The 23,990-nt window shown below is 38.5% G+C and overlaps 3 protein-coding genes and 1 non-coding gene across 4 annotated transcripts; 2 read left to right on the top strand and 2 right to left on the bottom strand.

Annotated features, from left to right (window-relative positions):
* The first annotated feature begins 275 nt into the window (after positions 1-275).
* Positions 276-22,525, top strand: LOC131978617 (GTPase IMAP family member 8-like). Its single transcript, XM_059342327.1, has 6 exons — positions 276-379; positions 1,317-2,033; positions 3,161-4,447; positions 4,528-4,589; positions 7,236-7,471; positions 22,411-22,525. The coding sequence occupies exons 1-6, from the start codon at positions 334-336 to the stop codon at positions 22,523-22,525; spliced, it is 2,463 nt and encodes an 820-aa protein (XP_059198310.1). The 5' UTR covers positions 276-333.
* Positions 8,188-9,111, bottom strand: LOC131979630 (olfactory receptor 6C1-like). The gene has a single exon (XM_059343685.1). The coding sequence runs from the start codon at positions 9,109-9,111 to the stop codon at positions 8,188-8,190; it is 924 nt and encodes a 307-aa protein (XP_059199668.1).
* On the bottom strand, positions 17,385-18,331 carry LOC131979631 (olfactory receptor 4B13-like). Its single transcript, XM_059343686.1, has one exon. It carries the CDS (start codon positions 18,329-18,331, stop codon positions 17,408-17,410), a length of 924 nt encoding a protein of 307 aa, XP_059199669.1. The 3' UTR covers positions 17,385-17,407.
* LOC131979645 (U2 spliceosomal RNA) lies at positions 20,597-20,783 on the top strand. Its single transcript, XR_009395080.1, has one exon. It is a non-coding gene; the product is annotated as a U2 spliceosomal RNA (small nuclear RNA).
* Positions 22,526-23,990: the final 1,465 nt, after the last annotated feature.

The following is a 23,990-nucleotide window of genomic DNA, read 5'->3' as shown; positions in this document are numbered from 1 at the left end:
ATAAAATTATGTACGTGAGAGGTATTTTTGTGAATATGAGAGATACATTTGTGAATGTGAGAGGGAAGAATGAATTATGGCCTATACAGCCTTAAATGACCAGTAACATTACAGTTAATCAGACCCTGGCATTAAATACAGCGGGTACGAAGTGTAATTACTGTTTGTGATTATTACATGTGATATCTCTCCTTGGACTTGGACTTGGACCGGTTAGGTTGGCAGGACTTTGACCTCTGATCAGACAGGAAGCTGAGTCAAACATTAAAGCACAGGGGACGTTGAGGACTGCCATGAATTTGATCTTTGAGAAAATATTTGACAAAATCAAAGATGGAAGAAAAGGTTTCAGTGGGCTGCAGAGCCCAGACACGGAAAGGTATGCTGTTAATTTACACTTGCTCTTACTTGTTTAACACTTGGAGAATAAAGAGTAGCATTGTGTCTTTCTGACAATTATATTACAGTTATACAATCCAAGTAAACAATCTCCCAGCAGGGTCGATATGGTCCCTGTCCTGGAGCTTTTAATTGCATTAATGTCCGTCTCAGTAGATTGAGTATGCAGAGATGGCAAATTTTGAGTTTCTCAGAACTTAGAAATTAACAAAACAATCTCAACTCAGTCCATATTGTAGCTTGTTCTGGTGCGTTTAATCATATGCCTTATCTACTACTGCTTCCAAGGTTCCTAACAAACTTAGAGTTTCCTTCAAAATCATTGTTTTACATTTTTGAATAAAACTTTTACGAAGGGAACTTTGGATATCTCTTGTTATCATTCCAAAAATCAGAAAATACTGTTTTTAGAATTAACATTTTCGCCATGTTTTTTGGAATAAAACATTATATCAATCAGCCTTTGAATTATATATAAAGAAACCACTTAGTAAAAACCTACAGAATATTGATAGGGATGAAAATGGAACGCTTGGTGTAAGTTAATGCTGCTGAAGTGGAGATTGTTGGCTCAGGGGCCTTTAAAGACATGTACAGTCATGGAAAAAATCATTAGACCACCCTTGTTTTCTTAAATTTCTTTTTCATTTTAATTCCAGGTACAACTAAAGGTACATTTGTTTGGACAAATATAATGATAACAACAAAAATAGCTGATAAGAGTTTAATTTAAGAGCTGATATCTAGAAATGTTCCATGCTTTTCTTGATAATAACCAAAATCATTATCAAGAAGTCTAAGACATTGTGTGGAATCAGTTTTATAATATATTAAGCATTCACAAGAGCTACAATATAGCAGGACTACCATATGATGACATGTTTGAATTGTTGCTGAATAATCTTATCTGCTTCCAGAGGACAAACGCTGTCTTCAAGAGCTGAGGATCGTCCTCCTGGGACACGACTGGTTGGAAAAGACTCTGACAGGAAACACCCTCCTAGGCCAGAAGATGTTTGACATCAGCAGAGACGTGAAGATGTGTGTTAGGAGACAGGGTGTTCTTTATGACGGCCGTGAAGTTATTGTCATCAACAGCCCTGAAAGGTGGATTCACTATTCTGTCCGGGACCCCGGCCTGGTGAACGACAACATGGCAGCCTGCATGGCCATGTGCCAACCAGGCCCTCACGCCTTCCTCATGGTCATACCCATCAGCTCTCACCGAGGCAGGGAGTGGACAGTCGAGGGGCCTCTTGAGCTGCTTAATGACACAGTGTGGAGAAATACAATAGTAATATTCACCAGATGTGAGAGACTGAGAGGGTCTTCCATAGAGAGCTACGCTAGAAAACACAGGTTTCTCAGAGCAGTTCTGGAGAGGTGTGGACATAGATACCACCTTCTAGACACGAGCATCTGGGGAGAAGATGATGATGCTCAGGTTGCAGAACTTTTGGAGAAGATTGATGCAATGCTTCAAGGAAACATGAAGGCAGGAGATGTTGGTTATGTTGCTACAAATGAGGAAGTCTCTAGAATAACTGGGAGAGAAAAGAAAGAGGTAGAAGAGAGGGCGATTCTGAGGCGAATGAATGTGCAGACGACCAGAAGTACACTCAGATCTCTTATGGGTAAGCATCACTTAATTCATTCAACACTGGATCATATATGACGTGTGTAATGTTAAAGGAGTCAGTGACGAATCTACACAGAATTATCACGTGATGCTTTTTAGCTTGTTTCAGCTTGTCGTTTGGTTTTGTCCTGCAAACATTTACTGTTTGGTTCACTCTCACGGCTCTCATAGTGTCGCCTTTTGTCCACAGATGACATGACATGAAGCGTTTTCAACAACAAAACTAAATTTAGCAGAACTAGATACATCCATCCTTAGTTGGTTGAGAAAAAGGAGGGTGAATATTTTAACCTTCCTGTTATGTTCGTTTCTCAGAAACAGCAATCATTTTTGTGGGCCAATTTGACTCATGTTTAATCTACCCAAAAGTGTCAGAAGCCAAGAAATCCCAATAAACATTGTTTATATTTCATTATTAACTCCATTACTGAAATGGTGAAATTAACCATTTTCATTTTATATGTTGATTTCACTTATTAAGCCAAGCAGAAGAAGTTTCATCCCGTTTCATATATATATTTATTATTATTATTTTTTTTAGATTTTTAAATTTTTAAATTTTGAAAAGGGCCAATTCACCCGCGACATAACAGGAGGGTTAAACCTAATGAGATACTGTCATCCCCAAAAATACGACCCTATAGGCTGCAGCTTATTATTACAAATATGACAGTAGTAAGCAGCAGCTTCTGGTAGCCATAGTCATTGTGAACGACAGCCATTAGGGAGTTTAAAAGCAGAGAGGGAAGTGAGTATACAGAGTATAAAGACTGATACATTCCACTCAATGAGGGATGGTGAATGGGTGAAACAAACTAAACCAAAGGAAACAATGTTATTTGAATGATCTTAACCTAACTTCTGTGCATCATGCTTTACGGCACCATGAAACCACTTCACTTCTGGTGGTTTACATTTATTTAACTAACTAACTTTAAATTCAATGTCAAATAACTAAAGTTTCCTTAAAAAAAGCTTTCCCCATTTTAAAGAGCACCTGCTGCGTCCTTCCTCCTAATCAATCCCTAAGTCATTGTCATTTATTAAAGTGCATCCAAGCATCATATTCTTCCAAGATAATATTGTTGTCTAAATCTTGCATAATGTGTCTGTTAAATCGAGGAGAGGCTGCTCCGACCTCAATGCTTCGACTTCTCCTCTTGGGACCACAGCAGGTTGGGAAGAGCTCAGCAGGAAACACCATTCTTGGAGAGGAAGTATTTCCTGTTGGACATTCAACATCACAGTGCACTGAGAGACGAGGTGATGTTCATAAAAGGCAAGTCACTGTGGTTGAGGCTCCTGGCTGGTATGGGAGATACTGCTCACAGGACACTCCACAGGAGGTACGACACCAGATTACCCACAGTGCATCTCTGTGTGCCCCTGTTCCCCATGCTGTCCTGTTGGTTGTACGCAGTGATGAGACTTTCACTGAAACGGACCGGTTGAAAGCAGAGGAACATCTCAGCTTACTCGGGGTGTGGGGGTGGACTCGAATCATCGTGTTGTTCACCTGGGGAGACAAACTGGGAGTCACTCCTATTGAGGAGCACATTGAGAGATGGCCTTCTCTTCAGTGGTTGGTGGACAAATGTGGGAATAGATATCATGTTTTTGATAACTCAAACAAAGGAGACATTCAGGTGAGAGAACTGCTGGCAAAGATTGAGGAAACAGAGGTGGAGAATGATACTGGACACTTGTTGCGAAGTTTTATTAAACTCCAAGAAAGCAACAGGAAGCTTGATCAAATTTCCCAAAAGAAAGCAAACCAGCTCAAGAAGGCAAGAAAGGAAAATGATCTGCTGAGGCAAGCAGCAGAGGAGAAGGAGCGGGTAGCAGAGGACATGATTAAAACAACTGAAGAGAAAGATGAGCAGATTGAAGCTCTGAAGGCTGGGAAGGAGTCGGAAGATAGGAAAAATAAAGATTATGAAGAAGAGATTAGCAGGAGATTAGTGGAGGCTGAGCGGGAGAACAACCAGCTCAAAGAAGTCATTATGGGGAAAGACAGAATGATAACAAGTCTGAGTGAAAGATGTGCTGTGAAAGATGATGTGATAAAAGCTACAAAGCAAAGCAATGAGGTGGAAAAGGAAGTGCTAGAGGAAAGAGTGAAGAAACAAGAGCAAGAGAGTGCAGCCTGGAAGGAAAAGTATGAAGAGAAAGATAAAGAGCTGGATCAAATGATAATTAATCACAGAGGAGAAGCAAAAGAGCTTAAAGAGACAGTTGAACAGCTGAAGAGAGAAAATGAAGATACTAAGCAGGTGTTGAAGGCCGCAATTGAAGGGATGCAGAAAAAAGAAACAATGACGGACCTCAAGTCATTGGAGGAGCTTGGCCAACAACAAAAATGGGCATTCACTGTGCCACTGAGCCACCATGGAGACACGGTTAAACCCAGTGAGTACAACCTGATGAACAGCACAATCCTCAGTTAAAGAGTCTGGTAAAGTTATCTAATTGTCACTAACCTCTTTAAGTTACAGAGACAGAACAAAAAAGACTGGTAGTGTCGGGCGATGACATCATGCTGCATGAGAAGGTGAGTGGAAATGGATGTTTAACATTTTTGTAAAATCTTGAAGGTTGTATAAGGGAAGGAGTGCAATACACTTATGTTGGTCTCCCTCTTCATGCTAAACAATCCAATATGCCCAGAAAGGCCCTCAGACCAGAGAAGTTGTGTTGTCATTGAATTTACTGACAGCTATGACTAACTGTGAAACTGAAAAACAAATGAATCAGAAAATGTCAATGAATAAAGGCTCTTAGAACATGCCACATGGTTGTAGCATTAGGCGTGGTTCCATACGGATAAAAAATGGCCTCTGGGAAAGTTTCAGGCCGCGCCCTCTTAAATGTCGCTCACTTGGCATGTCTCCATTATAAGAAATCCCCCAGAGGGACTTACCAGACTCTGGTATCTGTCGCATATGTGACGTCACAGTCAAAACTGTTGCTAAGTGATTACGTGACGATCGAAAACCATACGTCACGGAATCACTTAGCAACAGTTTCGACCGTGACGTCACATACGTGACAGATTTAACTGGGAAACACACCAAACAATGGAAGGAGATGCCAAGATGGTAGGAGCAGAGCTTGCTGTGTTTCTTGTTGCTGTGTTCATGCACATGGCGGCAATTATTATGGACGAGAGGACTACTCGCTACTTTGCTGGGTTTTAAAAATGGCGTGTGTTTTTGTGCTGTCAAGTACTCCATCACATCCCGCTTAGCGATCTATCCAATCAGCTACCAGGCTTTTTTCGGGGGAGAATAAATGGCCCTTCACTTCGACAGAGCCAAAAAAAGTCTGGTCAAACAGCCGCGAGGGACGGCTCACATTCAAAATAGGGGCGTTTCGGCCTCATTCCAGGTATCCCACTAAAGTGGAAACACACCTATTACTGGTAGTGACTGGCCCATAGATGTTGAAGACCTGAGTAATTTTACACATGGAAGTTGGCTTGATGCGCCACTAAGCAACTTTCAGAGGAATGAACGGGGCCCTGCCTCCATAGCTGCATCTAGTTCTCTTTATACGCCCTTGGTTTATCTGACTTCAAATGAGACAAGCTAGCTAGCAACAAGTTACTTACTGGTGGGGCTCTGGGATCAGACCCCTGGCACTGAGGATTGCATAGGCTGAATTTGAGCTTTTACAGCTGCTAACTGTATGTCAGAGAATGAGTGTATGCAAATGTATACAAAACAGCATGCTTTCATTATGTAGGCTGCTATACCAACAGATTTGCTCCATGCAAGAAAAGAAAACAGCAATTTTTCAAAATGAACACTATTTACATTCTACAGTCACAATAGATGAATTAAGACTTGTGAGGTATCAGAAAAATGTACAGATATGAAGAAAATGTCTACCCACTGGTCATTTACTTTACTACAATGAAACTTAACTCTGACCTAAGGTTGCATTTCCATATTGCATCACTGGATGGCACTATTACACTAAAGGATATGAAACAGATTAAAGACAGCAACAAGGCCATGGCACAGTTACTCATTTTATTTCTGTGTCATGACAAGACACCATTATTTTACAAAACATGTAAGATATAACAACAAAACAAATCAAATAAATTGCCACATTATAAATTACTACGATATTCTTAAAAAAAAACATATTTTACATAATAAGTTTCAAATAAACTGTACACTGAAAAAACTGGTTTCACACGTCAAGAGCCAACTCAATCTTTGTGCATCAACCTTATTTACAAAATCATATCTTACGAAACCCAAATATTGCACAGTTGCAAGTGAAAATAAAAGACAACGCTGGACTAATTTTCTAACAGCACATTGAACTAATAAATTTTCATCTCAGCTGGGCACATACAGCTCTTGGCTTTTCACATATATTATTTCCAACATAATTATCAGAACTATGGTCATATTTTATCATCCTAACAATGTTGGTTTAGTCCAGATACAACCAATATATTTATACACCATATTATGCAATGTCCAAATATGACCCCCTCAAAAAAAAGTCATACTATTCAATGCGTGTTGATTTTTGTCAAAAAAATGTCAAATTTAAAAATGCCTAAAATGCTTAAAATAGGTTAAATTATACTCTGCATTTTTTTGGACTGTGGGAGGAAGCTTGAGTACCCCATATGTATCAACACTTAGGTTTAATTGTCTAAATAAATAATTTTGTCAAAAAAGGTCAAATTTTAAAATACCTAAAATGCTTAAAATGGGTCATTTATGGTCTGTTGATTAATATTACAGAATAATATGGCCACAAAATGACAGAAAACACCGTATTATGGGATGTCCAAAAAAGTCATATTATAGTATGTCGATATTTGTCAAAAATTGTCAAATTTTAAAATGCCTGGCCTTGAATATTCATAGCACATTTTTCAGGGGCTCATTTATTCATTTTTAGAGCATTTGTCATCAACTAGTAACCTGCAGTTGGCACGGGTTTCATCATCAGGATCAGCCTGTCCTTGGGTCCAAGTTTTTTCCCATTCAATTCATGCATCAATCGGGTCCAACATTTTGGAGATCCATTCTCCTTCTGAACATGAGATAATCAGCTAGTACAGTCAGACAATTCATTAGATACAATCAGCTGTGAGATACTGTGCACTTGATATTGCTGAATGCTGGGATGGTAGCCTGGTGTGTTTACACAGTGATTGTGCCTACAGAGAGAGACTGCTAACCAAGTGTGGCAACATGAGGCTGAATGGTTGTCGTCGTGGCTGAGGGCTGGAGGTGCTGCACTTGGAGCTGCTGTTGGGGCCCTTGCTGGCTCCTCCAGGGCGGTGCCAGGAGGTAGCTCCAGGTCAGCTGTTGGGGCTGCAGCTGGGGTTCTGCTGGGCAGCTTACTGCTCCAAGGATCCAGGCCCCAGCAGGGGAAAATACAGTCTGACACCAACTGCAAGTGAGTCTCTACCAAGAGATGTGAGGTGCATTTTGAAGCACCATGGACATAAAGATGTATAAGTTAAACCTCAATCAAGTTACGGGTGTGCATGCCCTCAGTATCCGGACATTGGTCTGATTGGGAAAAATAAATTAAATCATCTGTAGGCCTATAGATAATTGCTCTTTAAATGTGGTGAGATGGAAATTATTCTAAATCTTTTAAGTGTGCCTAGTATAAGGGGTATAGTATAAGTTCTCTATGCTGTGCTGTGTAAAATAAACCTTTACCATTAAGCTCAAAATCTCCATGTTTAAGACAAGTTTCTTTTTAAGCTCATATGCAGAGAATACATCTTCTGATATGTCTAAGGGATATGAATATTTTTTGTTAGAATATACTGCTCTGCTGTTGTTAGAATATACTGCTCAAGTGTAGAAAATGTCCTTCTTACAAAACACTTGTTGTTTACATGCAAGAACAGAACAAGAGAAACATGTTCATTTACATTATATATAGCATATAAATAAAATGATCAGAGTTGAAAACAAAAATCATAACATATCATATAGTAAGTGCATGGACCTTTTTCATATCAAATTAAAGACTAAATATTAGCTTCAGTTAGATGTTTTGTATACATCTGTTGCATTACGTCTTCTTATAAAATAATGTCCATCTGTATTGTCCCTGTTAAATCAACAAAAACGAAGAATTGAAATTAAATGAATATGTCATTTTCTTTTAATATAAACAAAACCCAGAATTCTGTTTCGTATTTTGGCCAGTTTAAATCCATATATTAAAGGATTCATCATAGGAGGAATAAGCAGAAATTCTATACCAATAAAGTTTCGAAGGCTTTGAGGTAAATCTTTGGAGCCAAATCGCATATACATCAAATCAAAAAGCATAACAACCATGAACGTGAGTAAAGATACTAAATGGGGTACACATGTCTGCATAAACTTCACTCTGTCATCTTTAGATTTAACACAAGTTCTAATAAGATGCATGTAGGTCCAAATTATGAATAACCCATGAAACACATAAATGATAATAATTGCATATGACAGAACATCACTTGAAACTGTATCAGAGCAAGCAAGCTTAACAATCATCCAGTTCACACAGAAGAGTTTCTGAATTTTGGAACCACATAACTTCAGTGTAAATGTTATAAGAACGTTGATGGAGAAGATGCAGAAAGGTGTGAGCCAGGAGAAACAAATCAGCTGAGAGAGCCTCCTCTTATTCATGAAAGAGTGGTAGTGCAGTGGTCGACATATAGCCAGATATCTGTCGTAAGCCATAACTGCTAGAATGGATAACTCAGAGCAAGCAAATGAGTACATGACAAAAGCCTGTAAAAGACATCCTTCATATGAGATCTGTTGGGAGGAAGACAGCACATCTAAGAGGAATTTGGGGTAGAAACCTGTGGTGCCATAAAGCCCATTAATGCAGACACTGCACAATAAGATGTACATGGGTTCATGCAGGTTCTCATCTAAGACGATGATGATGATGAGAGAGATATTAAAAAACAAAATCATACAGTAATACAGCAAAGTAAGTGAAAAAATAGCAATTCTATAATTCATTGTCTCATTTATCCCTGAGAGAGTAAAAACTCTTACCACAGAAACATTATCCATGAATACAGAACAAATTTCGCAGATTTCAATCTTCTGATTTTACCTGTCTGGTTACAGCGTACAGTTGAGTAAAAGGTTGGGCAGCGAGGTGCTGTCTGACTCTGGTTACTCTCCTTAACTCTCCTAATAACAGCTTTGACTCTGATGTCACAACATGTTGGGAATTCAAACATTGATTACTGGTACCGAAAAACTTGTGCAGAAGTAATTAACAAAAGATTAAAGAAAAGAAAAGAACAGATTATCCTTACCAACGTATATTATAACATAATATGGCCAGAAATGACAGTAAAACACCATATTTTGGGATGTCCAAAAATTACCCCCTCAAAAAATAGTAATTGAAGCTTCTTTGAGTGTCTAGAAAAGCTCTATATAAATGAAATGTATTATTATTATTATTATTATTATTAATAGTATGTTGATTTTTGGCAAAAATGGTCAAATGTCTTAGAATGGGTCAATTATAGTCTGTTGATACATGTGGTAGTATAGTTTGTCCAGAAATATCAACAAAAAACCCCACCATGTGTGAATTGCTGATGTGTTGTGATGAATTGCTGGTGTGTTGTGATTATTTGCTGTTGTGTTGTGTGAATTGCTGGTGTATTTTGTGAATTGCTGGTGTGTTGTGGTGAATTGCTGGTGTGTTGTGTGAATTGCTGGCGTGTTGTGTGAATTGCTGGTGTGGTTTGCACTTCAAGACCACTGTAATAATATGATCTGATATGACAGAAAAACATGATATTATGGGATGTCCAAAAATCACCTGTCAAATTTTAAAATGTCTAAAAATGCTTTAAATGGGTCAATAACAGTCTGTTGATACATATTAGAGCATAATGCAGTTGAGGACAAAGTAAAAGGTTAGTCAGCGAGGTGCTGTCTGTCTCTGGTTACTCTCCTAATAACAGCTTTGACTCTGATGTCACAACTGTTGGGAATTCAAACACTGATCCGTCAAAAAATCTGCAGTTTCATTGCAAAGGCAACATAATGCTTTACATGAAGGCTGCAACCATAGATTATTTTCATATTATAATTTTATGAATGCTGAAAGCTAAAAAGGTGACACTAAACAGCAATGCTGGCTTAAATGTGAGAAAATGAACATGTGGAAAGGTGGAAATGGGTCGAATGAGTGCACAGTATGTATAGTTTGTGTATTATATATTTGCAATACGTAATTTGTCACATCTACAGCTGTTCAATTATTTTTTTTTATTCACTGACTGATACATTTAACTTGTGGGGAAGACAAGGGCTAAGATCAATTATGGACTTAATATATCAACAACATTTTTATCTCTGTTAATCATATGTCCCATTAACAACATCTTCCATGTTTTCATGTTTGCTATCAAGAAATCAGGGACTTTTAAAGTAGTAAAACATTCAATTTCCTCAAATGCCAGAGACATTTATTCTAGAGATTCAAGAAAAAACTCCTTAATAAAGGAATGACTTCTAGAATACATATACACACTGACATTAATTCCCCTTGCCTTAATATAATTAAGTTTCGTTGGGAAAATCACTGAGAAGTTAAATTCTCAGAGGAATATTGGAAGTTGAGTAGAATCCATCTATTCAAATCTATTCTTCTATTTGGTCTTAACACAAGCTCATAAAGTTTGAATTAGTTCATCTGCCTCAAACAAAGCAGAACTTTAACCCAGGAGACTGGGGTTCATGTAGCATGTCATAATAAAATTGACAGTGTTATTAGAAGTAACATAAATTAATGTCCATGCGTCATGCTTTTATGTGACCTATGTAACTATGTCACTTCCGGTGCTCACATTGTTCTTTTAACACCTTAACTTCCAGCATTTATTTTTACATTCTAACACCTCACATTGACAAACAGATAACAACCCTCTCTACTTGGTGGAGCAGGCCTCTACTTGCCCATACAATACATATGTATATGTGTATATAGATGTTATCACCACTAAAGTTGGGCACAATATGAGATAAACTAGGAAATTTCCTCTGGGGAAATTCTGAAAGGGCCACGGGGGCTACTGCCGGTGTGTGTACACCATGATGAGATTCTTCAGAGATTTCAAACAATTAATACTAGTAATGTGATGATGCTATATTATATACAAGGAGCACACCAACAGCAAGCATTCCTTTTCAAGTATTTATTTATACTAGTGGGGCGGATTAGCTCAATATTTTACAACAATCGTTCACTTTGTGATAAAAGCATGAAATTTGGTAGATGTGTTGGTGAATATGTTTCGAACAAATCTGGATATTGGGCCACCTCAAAAGCGCCCCCTAGTGGCCGTAGCAGGCATTTGTTATACGAATAAATCAATGATGAATAAAAACTGCCCTTTTAATAATACCAACTGGTGATGAATTGTATATTGTTGGAAAGCCTGATTAGTCACCTTTACAACGAGGTACAGCTTGTAAGGATCGTGCATTCATGGAATGAGCAACGGGGCTAAACGTGTGGGTAGCAACCCCCAAAAATGTGCATCCCCTGTGTAGTGGGGTGGATTAGCTGAACAATCGTTCATTTTGTGATAAAAGCATCAAATTTGGTACACTCATTGCTGAATACATGTTTAATGAATCTGGATATTGGGCCATCGCAAAAAAAATTCTGATGGCTGTGGCAGCCATTTTTTAAAATGGCCGCCGGTGGCTACTGGCGAGGAATGCTTTGCCTACCCTACAGCTGCTGTTTCATGTTTTCAGCACCACAAATATAATTTAGAGACATGTTAAAGTGACAAAAGCTTTATTACAGTCTAATAGAAAAGAACATTAACTTTGTATAACATTTTATTAGATCTTGATATTCCCATTCACAGGCTACGGCCTCCTCTTTGGCTTGTATTCTTCTGTTGCTCCTTAAAAAGAAAAAATAATTTTCAATATTGTATGACCTGCAACAATAAAAACAAAACACATTTAGACAGAGAAAAAAATCATACATTTTAAAAATTCTACTAGGGTTACTTGTAGCAGGTTACTCTTTCTGGCAAAATCCTTGTACTGAGGTGTGTGACTTAGTCAGGCGGCTTAGCCAAATAAAGGGGACACGCCGGACAAGAGCACCACATTTTTTCCACATACTCTCTATCATTATAGGTTTCAATTTTTAGTAGGAGCCACTTCATCAAGATTGCGGTGATGGCAGCCATATAAAGTCTATGAGAAATGCTATATCTTCCAAGCCACTTAGAAGGTCAATTGGTGTCAAAATATACATTTTCTGGGTCCAGGAATCATTTAAAGCTATTGAGAATATCACTAGATGATTATTTGATCAAATAGATATGTTCATTTTCACTCAGACTGGGCAACTCGCTTCAAGTGCTGCAGCAGGGAATCCTGAGTTGAAACTGTTTGGAATCAATGTTCACGGGAGAGTGTGGATTAGCTGCCATGTACACTGCTCAAAAAAATCAAGGGTACGCTTTCATCTCATGTCAGATCTTGATCAACAAATTATTTACAGTGAGTCATCCAGTGATATTCTAAATAGCTTTAATTGATTCTTTGACCCAGAAAATGTATATTTTGACACCAAGATTGACCTTCTAAGTGGCTTGGAAGATAAATTGGTTCTCATAGACTTATGGCTTATATGGCTGCCGTCTCCTATCTGCAATCTTGATGAAGTGGCTCCCACCAAAAGTTGAAACCTTTGGTGATAGAGAGCATGTGGAAAAATTTTGGTGCTTTTGTCCGGCGAGTCCCCTTTCTTCTCAAATCTGGTCCTAAGCCGCCTGACTAACTGTGATGGAGTTATAAAATACATTTAAAAAAAAGAAAAAAAGAATCACATGGGCAAAGGAGACATATTACATATAGTGTGTGTGTGTGTGTGTGTGTGTGTGCAGAGAGGGATGTCCACATTCCACAGGACATAATTTAACAGTGTCTTATTAAGCTTTCACACCCAACAGCCACTGATACATGTTCCAAGCTAACTAGCTAGCTTAAGTACCTAATTTTGCTATCTTGCTAATTTACTTTTCCGCCAAGGCCCATGATGATTGTTTTTCTCTTTAGCCTTTATGATGTTCATAGCATATTTTATTCATAATTATAACAGGTGAAATAAAATATTTAGACATACCTTGATGGATAGTCCACTGCACTGCTTGTCCCAGGAAGCAAATGCTAGCTAGCTCATTTGCTAGCTAGCTCGATGGCTAGCCCGATTGTGGTGGGGCAGGAAAAATAACTGAAAGAGTGTCTAACTGGATTTTTGTTAATTTAATATGTGTATTTACATTTTTTGATTTACGTTTGTATATTTAGTTTAAATTTTTAAAATATTTTAAGAAATAATTTAAATATTTTTTGTAATTTTAACCAAGAAAATGACTGCTATGGCCACTAGGGGGCGAATTTGCGATGGCCTAAGATTCAGATTTGTTTGAAACATATCCACCAACACATCCACCAAATTGTGTGCTTCTATCACAAAATAAACAATTCTTGTGATTTATTGAGCTAATCCGCCCCACAGGGGATGCACATTTTTGGGGGGTGCTACCCACACGTTTAGCCCCGTTGCTCATTCCATGAATGCACGATCCTTACAAGCTGTACCTCGTTGTAAAGGTGACTAATCAGGCTTTCCAACAATATACAATTCATCACCAGTTGGTATTATTAAAAGGGCAGTTTTTATTCATCATTGATTTATTCGTATAACAAATGCCTGCCACGGCCACTAGGGGGCGCTTTTGAGGTGGCCCAATATCCAGATTTGTTCGAAACATATTCACCAACACATCTACCAAATTTCATGCTTTTATCACAAAGTGAACGATTGTTTAGCTAATCCGCCCCACTATACAGCAACTTATGCCCTTTAACCTCAAAATGTGTGTGTGTGTGTGTGTGTGTGTGTGTGTGTAATTAAAATCACATAAAGTTACCTGTGTGTGTGCACGCTTAGGCGCATGTGTGTGTGCGTGTATCTGTAACTGTAATCACATCAAAGGATCAAAGGCAATCAGAGCAGAGCAATCAACAGAATTAAATGCCACCAACTGCCAATGATCTGGGACAGTGACAGCAGCCAGAGGTGGACGGACTGGAATTTCTGGCCTCGAACAGAAAGCATTTTTGGCAAAACCATAATACCTATCATTGATCTGACTTCACTTTGAGCGTCCTGAGTTCTTCCTGAACGTCTACATATGTTTTTTTTTAAGAAAAATGAAAAATAGCTTTGTTAGAGCGATCTAAAAAAAACTGTTACATCTCCTTTTTTCAGAAATCTTCCTGCGTTTTGAATATGGGAGCAAATGAGGCTGTTGGTGCGTGTTGGTGGCGCATCTGTGCGTCCTACGCCCAAACTATAACTCTGACAGCTTTACCAGAGGATTGTGAGTGAGAAGACAAATTTTCCTACGTTTCTATGTATAAATTATTTCTGTAGAGTGGAATTTGCTGCCAGGAGTGCAGTTTTCAAATTTATTTTTTGACATGTTTTTCTCTCCCTCTACGCTCTGGCAATGATGTCACACACTGTGACACGAACATCCCATGCAATACACACCCATTACAATCTCAGAATTTCTCCAAAAATTATCATGGTCATTGAACAGGGATTGATAAAAAACTATATGACCTATCGAAACGTGGATTAATACACCGATACACAAGACAAGTCTACTGTTTAAAGTTTAAATGGAGTCTCTAGGTGAAATTATGCCGGAGAAGTAGACGTTTGAAAATCTCCAATTATTGTTCTTTTTCGCAAATTTTTTTCCGGCCGTACCATTCATTTCAATGCAAAATTTTGGGCAGTTTTTCGCGAAAAATTCGTATTCCGTAGAGAAAAGTAATAGCACACCGATCCCGATCAAACCGCACGTTTTTGATATATAATTTGGGGACGAAATTGCATCCAGAAGAGGAAGAAGAAAAAATCCACAGTATAACAATAGCAGTGGCGGGCGGTGCATTTCACACTTACGCCTGGATTCCACTGGATGCGTAACGACTCCGACAGGGGTCTGTCCGCAACGGCTGCGTATCTACGCAGTCCGTCAACACCCACCGGATCCGTCTGTGTCGGAGCTGTTGCGGACAGCAGAGTCCCGAGGACGCACGAGATCTCGCGAATTCACGCCTAATCAATTGATATAACTGGAAGATAATCAACATCTCCTCGTTAATGACTGGAGACAAATCCAGCGACTCCGTCTTAACGAGCGCTAACGAGGTCGGCCGGCTTGTTAACGAGCCGGCCGACCTCGTTAGCGAACCCGAGGTATTTTATTTTGAAAATATACCGGTGTTTTATTTTGTGTCTGTGCAAGACTTCCTGTCCCAAACGATCTGCTCTGTGCTGAATTTATGCGTAGTGCTCCGTCGTCCGACAAAAATAGAAGCTCTGCGCAAGTGTTGCGAGGGCTGTCGGATGGCCCTGCGTTGTCGGACTCATTACGCAGCGGATCTGCAGTCGGTGGAATCTCACACATTGATTATAATGGGTGCGTAACGGCTCTGACGACGGATCTGCAGCCGTTACGCATCCAGTGGAATCCAGGCGTTAGGCCTTCAGTGATGTCCAACTTAGTCAATAAATACCTTTCATTTTGCCAGCATTTATAACACCAGGACTGGAGAGTAGTTAGAAACACACTTAAGCACTACTACAAAGAATATGCAAGCTTTAACAAGATTGTACAATACATTGCAAAATCGCAGTTTAATATCAGAAAGACACTAAGAAGACGGCCATACTTTGGCGACAGCGACACAATAAACAAGTCTCTTTGTAAAAAAACGTTTTCATGTCAAAACACGACGTATCGTGACTTTCTGTGACCTGTTGCTTTGAGTACAACCACACATCTGCGCCAATGCGCCAGATTATTTACATACCGTTAACAGTCCCGGACTCTGTTGATCTGCATAGCACTACCGTGGCTCAAACTAGTAAGTATTCATATCCAATCACAGGACGCGTAAATGTCACGTTCAACGTGAGGCCAGCTAGAGGGCCTTACTAACACAACTCATGATCTGATTGGCTATCGCAACTATCTATCAACTGTATTTGCCCGTTCACTTACAGTGCAAAGACGCCCGCATTGTTGATTCTGAAGGCCCGGGCAGATTTCATACAGCCTGGCAACATAAGATAGCTGAATTCTGATTGGATAAAAACTCTAACCTAAAAACAACAGCACTGGAAGGAGCATAATATGACATGAAGAGAATATGAATACTTTTAGATATTTAGGGAAAGAAAATAAAAAATTAAATTAACCTTTATCATAATTATGATCATGATTTCTGGTTATGTTAGGCCAGCAGAGAAGGCCTTGCTGGCCCTGATGGCCCACCACTGAACAATCGTGCCCGGGGCTTTGCAGCACTGGTCCCTACAGCTATTGCTGTATGGGACCAGTGCTTGATGCGATTGGCCCGTGGCCCTAAGAAATGACTGAGAAGGGAGCTGGGAGAGACAATTGAGTGAGATTCAACTCTTATATTTTATGTAACTGAGTGTGTCATTTTCTCCTTTATTTTATAATTATATATATAATTGAGAGACACATCCGACCATGACATAATCAGTTTTCTCAATACATGAAGACAACTCATTGTACACACATAAGTATATGTTTTAATCCGCTGTGAGATACCGTGCACTTGATATTGCAGAATGTTGGGATGGTAGCCTGGTGTGATTACTTATTATGTCTACAGAGAGTGTAGCTAACCAAGTGTGGCAACATGAGGCTAACTGGACGTCGTCGTGGCTGAGGGCTGGAGGTGCTGCACTGGGAGCTGCTGTTGGGGCCCTTGCTGGCTCCTCCAGGGTGTGAAGAGTGAGTCAGCTGTTGAGGCTGCACCTCAGGCTCCAGGGAGCCCCAACAGGGGGAAATGCAGTCAGACACCAACTGTCACACAGAAATCTGTGTGGATGTTTGCTCTTTAAATCTGATGACATTTGAGGATTTTTAATCTTTCAGATGTAGCTTCACTTTGAAAATGGAGATAAATATGATCTGTAGTTAATGGTAACATGAAAACAAGCTATATTGAGCGCATATATTGAGGCCTGCAGCCCTCATACACGTAGAACAAACACCTACAAACTTTGTCAAAGCAAATTTAAAGAACTTACCAGGAACAAAGGCTAAATAAAGCTTGAGTTAGATGTTTTGTATACATTACAGCATTACATCTTTTGCACTACTTCTTCCTATAATACAATATCCATCTGCATTGTCCCTGTGAAATAAACATAAGACGTACACAAATCACAGTTGAAATATGATGTGAAAAAAACTCATTTTTTTCTAACATTAAATAAACCCACAATTCTGTTTCTTACTTTGGCCAGTTTAAATCCATATATCAGAGGATTCATCATAGGAGGAATAAGCAAAAATTCTATAGCGATGAAGTTTTGAATGCTTTGAGGTAAATTTGTGGAGCCAAATCGCATATACATCAAATCAAAAACTATCACAACAAGAAAAGTAAGTAAAGAAACTATATGGGGTACACATGTCTGCATAAACTTCACTCTGTCATCTTTAGATTTAACACAAGTTTTAATAAGATGCATGTAGGTCCAAATTATGAAAAACCCATGAAACACATAAATCATAGTTGTTGCATATGACAGAACATCACTTGAAACTGTATCAGAGCAAGCAAGCTTAACAATCATCCAGTTCACACAGAAGAGTTTCTGAAGTTTGGAACCACATAACTTCAGTGTAGATGTTAGAATAATACTGATGGAGAAGATGCAGAAAGGTGTGAGCCAGGAGAAACAAATCAGCTGAGAGAGCCTCCTCTTATTCATGAAAGAGTGGTAGTGCAGTGGTCGACATATAGCCAGATATCTGTCGTAAGCCATAACTGCTAGAATGGATAACTCAGAGCAAGCAAATGAGTACATGACAAAAGCTTGTAAAAGACATCCTTCATATGAGATCTGTTGGGAGGAAGACAGCACATCTAAGAGGAATTTGGGGTAGAAACCTGTGGTGCCATAAAGCCCATTAATGCAGACACTGCACAATAAGATGTACATGGGTTCATGCAGGTTCTCATCTAAGATTATGATGATGATGAGAGAGATATTAAAAAACAAAATCATACAGTAATACAGCAAAGTAAGTGAAAAAATAGCAATTCTATAATTCATTGTCTCATTTATCCCTGAGAGAGTAAAAACTCTTACAACAGAAACATTATCCATGAATACAGAACAAATTTTCACAGATTTCAATCTTCTGATTTTACCTGTCTGGTTTACAGCGTACAGTTGAGTAAAAGGTTGGGCAGCGAGGTGCTGTCTGACTCTGGTTACTCTCCTCACCTCTCCTAATAACAGCTTTGACTCTGATGTCACAACATGTTGGGAATTCAAACACTGATTACTGGTATTGTAAAACTTGATTATTCTTACCGACACGAAAAAAAAGTATTCTTTGGATCATCTGTGAAAAATACACTGCAAAGGCAACATATCCTTCACATGAAGGCTGCAACCAAAGATTATGTTCATATTATAAATGTGTGAATGCTGAATCAGCATTCTAGTTGTAACATTTTCTGCAGAAGATGCGTGTAAATGATGAAAGCTAAAAAGCTGCCAATGCTGGCTCAAATATATAAGAACATGGGTCTAATTAGTAGGAATGTCCAAAAATGTTGTAGTAGTGTGTACAATATACATAGTATATGTAGAATGTGTTTTACGTAGCTATAGTATGTGTATAAGGTGTGTACAGTATCTATCGTATGTGGAGTACGTGTGTACATTTTTTACATATTTGGACATATTATTATGTTGTAATTAGGCACCGGGGCGTCAACTATGTTGGGGTATCTGTTTAAAGATACCAATTGCCTTCATCAAGGATCACCAAAAATGTTGGGGATTAAGGATGGCTCTTTTATGAATAAATGATGACCTTGCACAGGGCGTCAAATATATTACTAAAAGGGCGTTATCATAAATGCTATCCCTTTCATAAGGATACCAAATATGCAGAATGAACCTGAGCAACACTTGTGTGGATCTCACAGTTCAAAAGTGTGGTTAGATGGCTATAAGAATTATTAATAATTATCAAAAACAATTATTAATTATAAGAAATGATATGACTTTATTTACTCTAAGTCAGCTTGTAAAATGGGGCACCATCTGTAAAACAGAAAAATATAGCCAATTCACCTAAATCAGTCTCATAAAGTTATTAAACTATTGATTTGGAACACTGATTATTAATTATGAATATAATTATAATCAAATTACCATATTAATATTTAATAGTGGTTGAAGGAATTGTGAATTCTTGACACAGCAGAGGCCAGCATATCGTTCATAATATACAACATTAAATAGACAGCATTCGTAATCAAAAGGTATTTATTCTAAACAAGTAAAGCAAATAAAAGCACACATCTATAAAATAGAGAATACATTACAAAAGAGGAGGAAACGCGTGTGTGTGTGTGTGTGTGTGTGTGTGTGTGTGTGTGTGAGGGGTTGCCACTCCTCAAACAATGAGCTGTGTTCAGCTCCAGTTAATTTAATCAGTGTGTGAGCAGGTCAAAGGTTAGTATAGTTACTTGCAGTAAGACTGACTGTCTGTATAAAGCAAGATTAACATACAACTTTGATCGTAACACGAATGTCACATAAATATACTTAAAACACACATATAAACCAAATCATTAATCACAGGTCAAATCCTAGTTGCTAAAGTCCTTGCTGATTTCTTATCTAAGCCCAGTTACATTACTCACGAGTCCGGTGAAAAAGGGGGGGAAGCCTTTTCAGCAGAAGAGTGGAAGAAGGAAGTTGAGTTCAATAATTTGCCGTCTTGCAAATTAGGTTGCTGGTTGTCCTTTTTGTTGAATTAGAGCTTTCTCTGACAGATGCAATGAACTTTGTGTTCATTAAATGCAACTTTGGTGTGCAGAGAAGGTCAGAGTTGCAGTTGTTCAGGATCCTTGTGGACAAGGAGATTCTGGTTGTTGGAGCCTCACCTCAGCTGCAGAGGATCTCAGCAGGGAGTGAGGGAGGAGGGGGGCTGGTTAATCCAGGCCTCTGGATCCCCTCCTGGAGATGCTTCCAAGCAGGAACGGTGGAGAGAGAGCAGCGATGGAGAGAGAGCTGGCTTCTTTATAGCAGGCCAGCTGACCTCCTGTGGGGTCAAGGGTGCCTTGACCAATGACATGACACCTGGAAGGTGTCATAAATGCAGTGCATTCTGGGAACTGAAGTTCTTGAGAGGGGACAAAATGGAGGTTCTGCCATTTTGTTGAGTTGACTCAAGACTATGGCTGTGTCCCAATGTCAAGGATCCTTCCTTGGTAGGATCCTTCCTTCAGAGTCGGGTCCTCCGAAGGCAAGGCAAGAGTCCTTCCTTTGACTGGTGTAATGCACAAATGGGACAGCCTTCGGAGTGTGCAGCTGTGCGTCATTGCGTAATTGGACGTCCTGCTTAACTTCAGCGCCGCTCTCGGCCATTTGGCTAAGATCAAGTGTAGTATCTGTTCTTATCAGTTTAATAAAAAATAAATAAATAAATTCAGCGCCGCAATTTCAAAATCAGTTCACGACATGAATGTGTCTCCGGCATCAGCACTCTGACACATATTTGTGAAAATGGAAGAAGATGCTTTAAGGTTGAATCTCCACGATTTATCAAGTAAAAACCATAAAGTGGATTAAACCTGAATATTTAACTGATCCTGGCTGAATTCGGCCGCTACTTAGTGCCATGAATGCAGCGGCACATAATTCATCATGGAAATATGTTCTGTGATTTTTTATTTTTTATTTTACAGTACAGTACAATAACAGTTATTTATAAATAACAATAACGGATAATGGCGGACTTTCGGTCCCTGTAAACACAATAAAGAAATGTATAACTTTCTGAATGGCACAGTTGCACATAGTACATCATCATCGGACACATATAAAGATTATTATTGGTGTTGTTGGTGTTATTGGTGATGGGTAGTCGGAGCGCATGGAGGATACACACATGCATCCTCGGAATTTGGGCAAAAGAAGGACTCTGTCCTCCGGAGCATCCTCGACATTGGGACAGTCCTTCGGCGGATGTCGATGACGTAGTGTCCTTCAAATCCAGCCGTTTGAGCATCCTTCCTTGACTTTGGGACACAGCCAATGTCTCATTTAGTTCACAAATGTTAAAATCCACAAATGAACCCAAAATTCACCTGTGGTAGAATCCCAACAATTACTTTTACTATTATTTTAAAATGCCTAACAATCCTAGAAATGGCCCAATTATACTCTGCTGATATATGTGGTAGTATAGTTTGTCCAAAATTGGCAAAAAATATATATATATTATGGGATGTCCAAAAATGACCCACTTAAAGAAAAAGGAATGTCGATTTTTGTCAAAAATTGATTTTTTTTTTTTTTTAAATGCCTAAAAATGCTTCAAATGGGTCAATTATACTCTGTTGATACATATTAGAGCATAATATGGACAGATATGACAGAAAAACACCATATTAGAGGATGTCAAAAAATGACTCAATCAAAAAGAAAGGCATGTTGGAGAATTTATTTATTTTAAAATGCCAAAAATGACCCCCTGAAAAAAATCATATGAAATGCACGTTGATTTTTGTCAAAAAAGGTAAAATTCTAAATGCCTAAACAAGCTTAAAATGGGTCAGTTATAGTCTGTTGATATATATGAGAGGATATTATGATCAGATATGACAGAAAAATACCAATTTTATGGGATGTCCAAAAATGACCCAAGAAAAGTCATACTATAGCGATTTTTCTCAGTTGAGATCTCCCTCCTGTCCTGATTGTGCTGCAGCTCACTGTCTCTGCTGAGGTGTTGTCAATTTATCCATCCTCAAGCCTTGAGAGAAGTCCCAGATCGCCTCCAGTGCTTGTCTGGCAGTTACCAGGTAGTTTTGTGATACCCAAAGGGCTGGCCCCTGCTGTTTTGCTTTACTTGTTTTGCCTTACTAGTTTTGCCTTGGTAATTGTTTTGCCTATTTTGCTTAGTTATTATTCTTTTTGTAGAATTTTGTCTTAATTGAGTTGTTTTCTTGTTTGACAGATTTACTTGATTTATTGTTGAAATTTGATTTTTATTTTTTTTATTTGCTTAAGACAAACCAACTGTGGCCAACCTCCTAATTTTGAGGAGAGTGTGACTTTGATTGGGTTTAGTAACTTGGGTGGGCCCTTTTCTGATATTACTTGCATGCTTAGGAGTTAAGAGTTAATGTGCACTAATTCTCTCTGATCACTTTTTGCAGTGTGTTTGTGGTGGAATCATCGTTTGCAGTGTGGATAAAGCGCACGTTCGGTGTGACCTCTTTGGCCCTCCTGTCGAGGCCCCCAGTCACAGCCTACTCTCCTCCCTCCCCCTAGGTACACACGTTTTAAGAGAAATTGCTTTGTCATGTTTTAATATTTTGCTTATTTGAACTTTTAAAAGTATTGGCAAAATTGTATTTGTATTATAATAAACTTGTTAATCTCTTTGTCCTCATAACTGCTTCCAGCTTTCTTATTTATTAGTACCTTTCCCAATAAAGCATTTTTCTTATGAACTTGAAATTACGTCTCTTCATATTTACTACTTACTTGTGTGCTTGTTAACACAAGGGTATTTCTAAAACATATCATGTCCTAGGTGGCGTAGTTGGTACTACTATGTATTGAGGCCCCTTGTGGCCCGGTCACACACGGAAATTCTGTTATGTTTAAATCACATCGTTAACTTTTGTTTTCACATGGGACACGGACCCAGTTCTCCCTAGTTCATCATTATTACAGCTGCTGAGTGAGGTGTTAGAACATAAGTGTGGTGAGGTTCACCATCAGTGACATCCCTCTCCTTTTATCTGCATGGTTTTGGGTAAAGTGGATACTCTGCTTGTTGCTTGAAGCATCTGTTCAAGAAAAGAATAAACTGACTTGACGGAAGACATATATATACTATAAATCTATACATATACACGGTCGCCCATGAAGTTGAAATAAAATATTTTTTACTTCTTTACATGAAATGATTGTGACAATGTGATTTATTCTTGACAGTGTATATCTTCTTAAAACTTAATTAATCAATCTCTTCCAAAAATATCACAATAAACATGAAACCACAAACAGAGGATTGTGTCTGAAGACAAAATTATCCAAACTTTATGGGTGACTGTGTATATCGCTTAAATATGCATAGAAAACAAGCAGGTAAGAAAATGAATCGAAGACATAAAATAGTTATTTTAAACTTTATAGTGCTGTTTTTTGTACTTATATTTCTTTAAAATTAATATTTGTACACTGCAGTCCTTTGTGGTGATAAATAAAATATCAGAGGCATCACAACAAAAAAGATCCAGTTCAGAGAGCTACGTTTATATGTAAACAGCTTCTGCAATGCACATCTTCTGGGCAGGTTCATTAAGGTTCATAGATAAAGTGCATTAGTATACATAATACCAAAAAAATAGCGTGAAGAGTCGGAACATGACAAAGAGGGAAGAGATTGTGTTTTCTTATAACAGAGCTTTTGTTTTTATTTGTAAAAAAAACCCCCTGTTTTAGAATACTCAAACTCTAATGCATCCAGTATCAAAATGTAAAAACTCAGGTACAGTCATGGAAAAAATTATGCGACCACCCTTGTTTTCTTCAATTTTTTGTTCATTTTCATGCCTGGTACAACTATAGGTACATTTGTTTGGGCAAATATAATGATAACAAAAATAGCTCGTAAGAGTTTAATTTAAGAGCTGATATCGAGACATTTCCATGGTTTCCTATGTCACATGCAGCATACAAGAAATATGGTAGACAAATTGAACCTGACATGTTGAGAAACTGAAAA

The sequence above is a fragment of the Centropristis striata genome, chromosome 10 (genome assembly GCF_030273125.1).
Source record: "Centropristis striata isolate RG_2023a ecotype Rhode Island chromosome 10, C.striata_1.0, whole genome shotgun sequence".
In the NCBI taxonomy this organism is placed as follows: domain Eukaryota; kingdom Metazoa; phylum Chordata; class Actinopteri; order Perciformes; family Serranidae; genus Centropristis; species Centropristis striata.
Note: the sequence above shows the minus strand (reverse complement) of the source record. Positions and strands in the feature narration are given on the sequence as shown.

Bases quoted from the DNA above. Each gene is read 5' to 3' on its own strand.
- LOC131978617 (XM_059342327.1), top strand. From the start codon at position 334: ATGGAAGAAAAGGTTTCAGTGGGCTGCAGAGCCCAGACACGGAAAG. The intron at 4,448-4,527 runs GTGAGTACAACC...AACCTCTTTAAG, and splicing joins TGGAGACACGGTTAAACCCA to TTACAGAGACAGAACAAAAA. The intron at 4,590-7,235 runs GTGAGTGGAAAT...TTGTGCCTACAG, and splicing joins ACATCATGCTGCATGAGAAG to AGAGAGACTGCTAACCAAGT.
- LOC131979630 (XM_059343685.1), bottom strand. From the start codon at position 9,111: ATGGATAATGTTTCTGTGGTAAGAGTTTTTACTCTCTCAGGGATAAAT.
- LOC131979631 (XM_059343686.1), bottom strand. From the start codon at position 18,331: ATGGATAATGTTTCTGTTGTAAGAGTTTTTACTCTCTCAGGGATAAAT.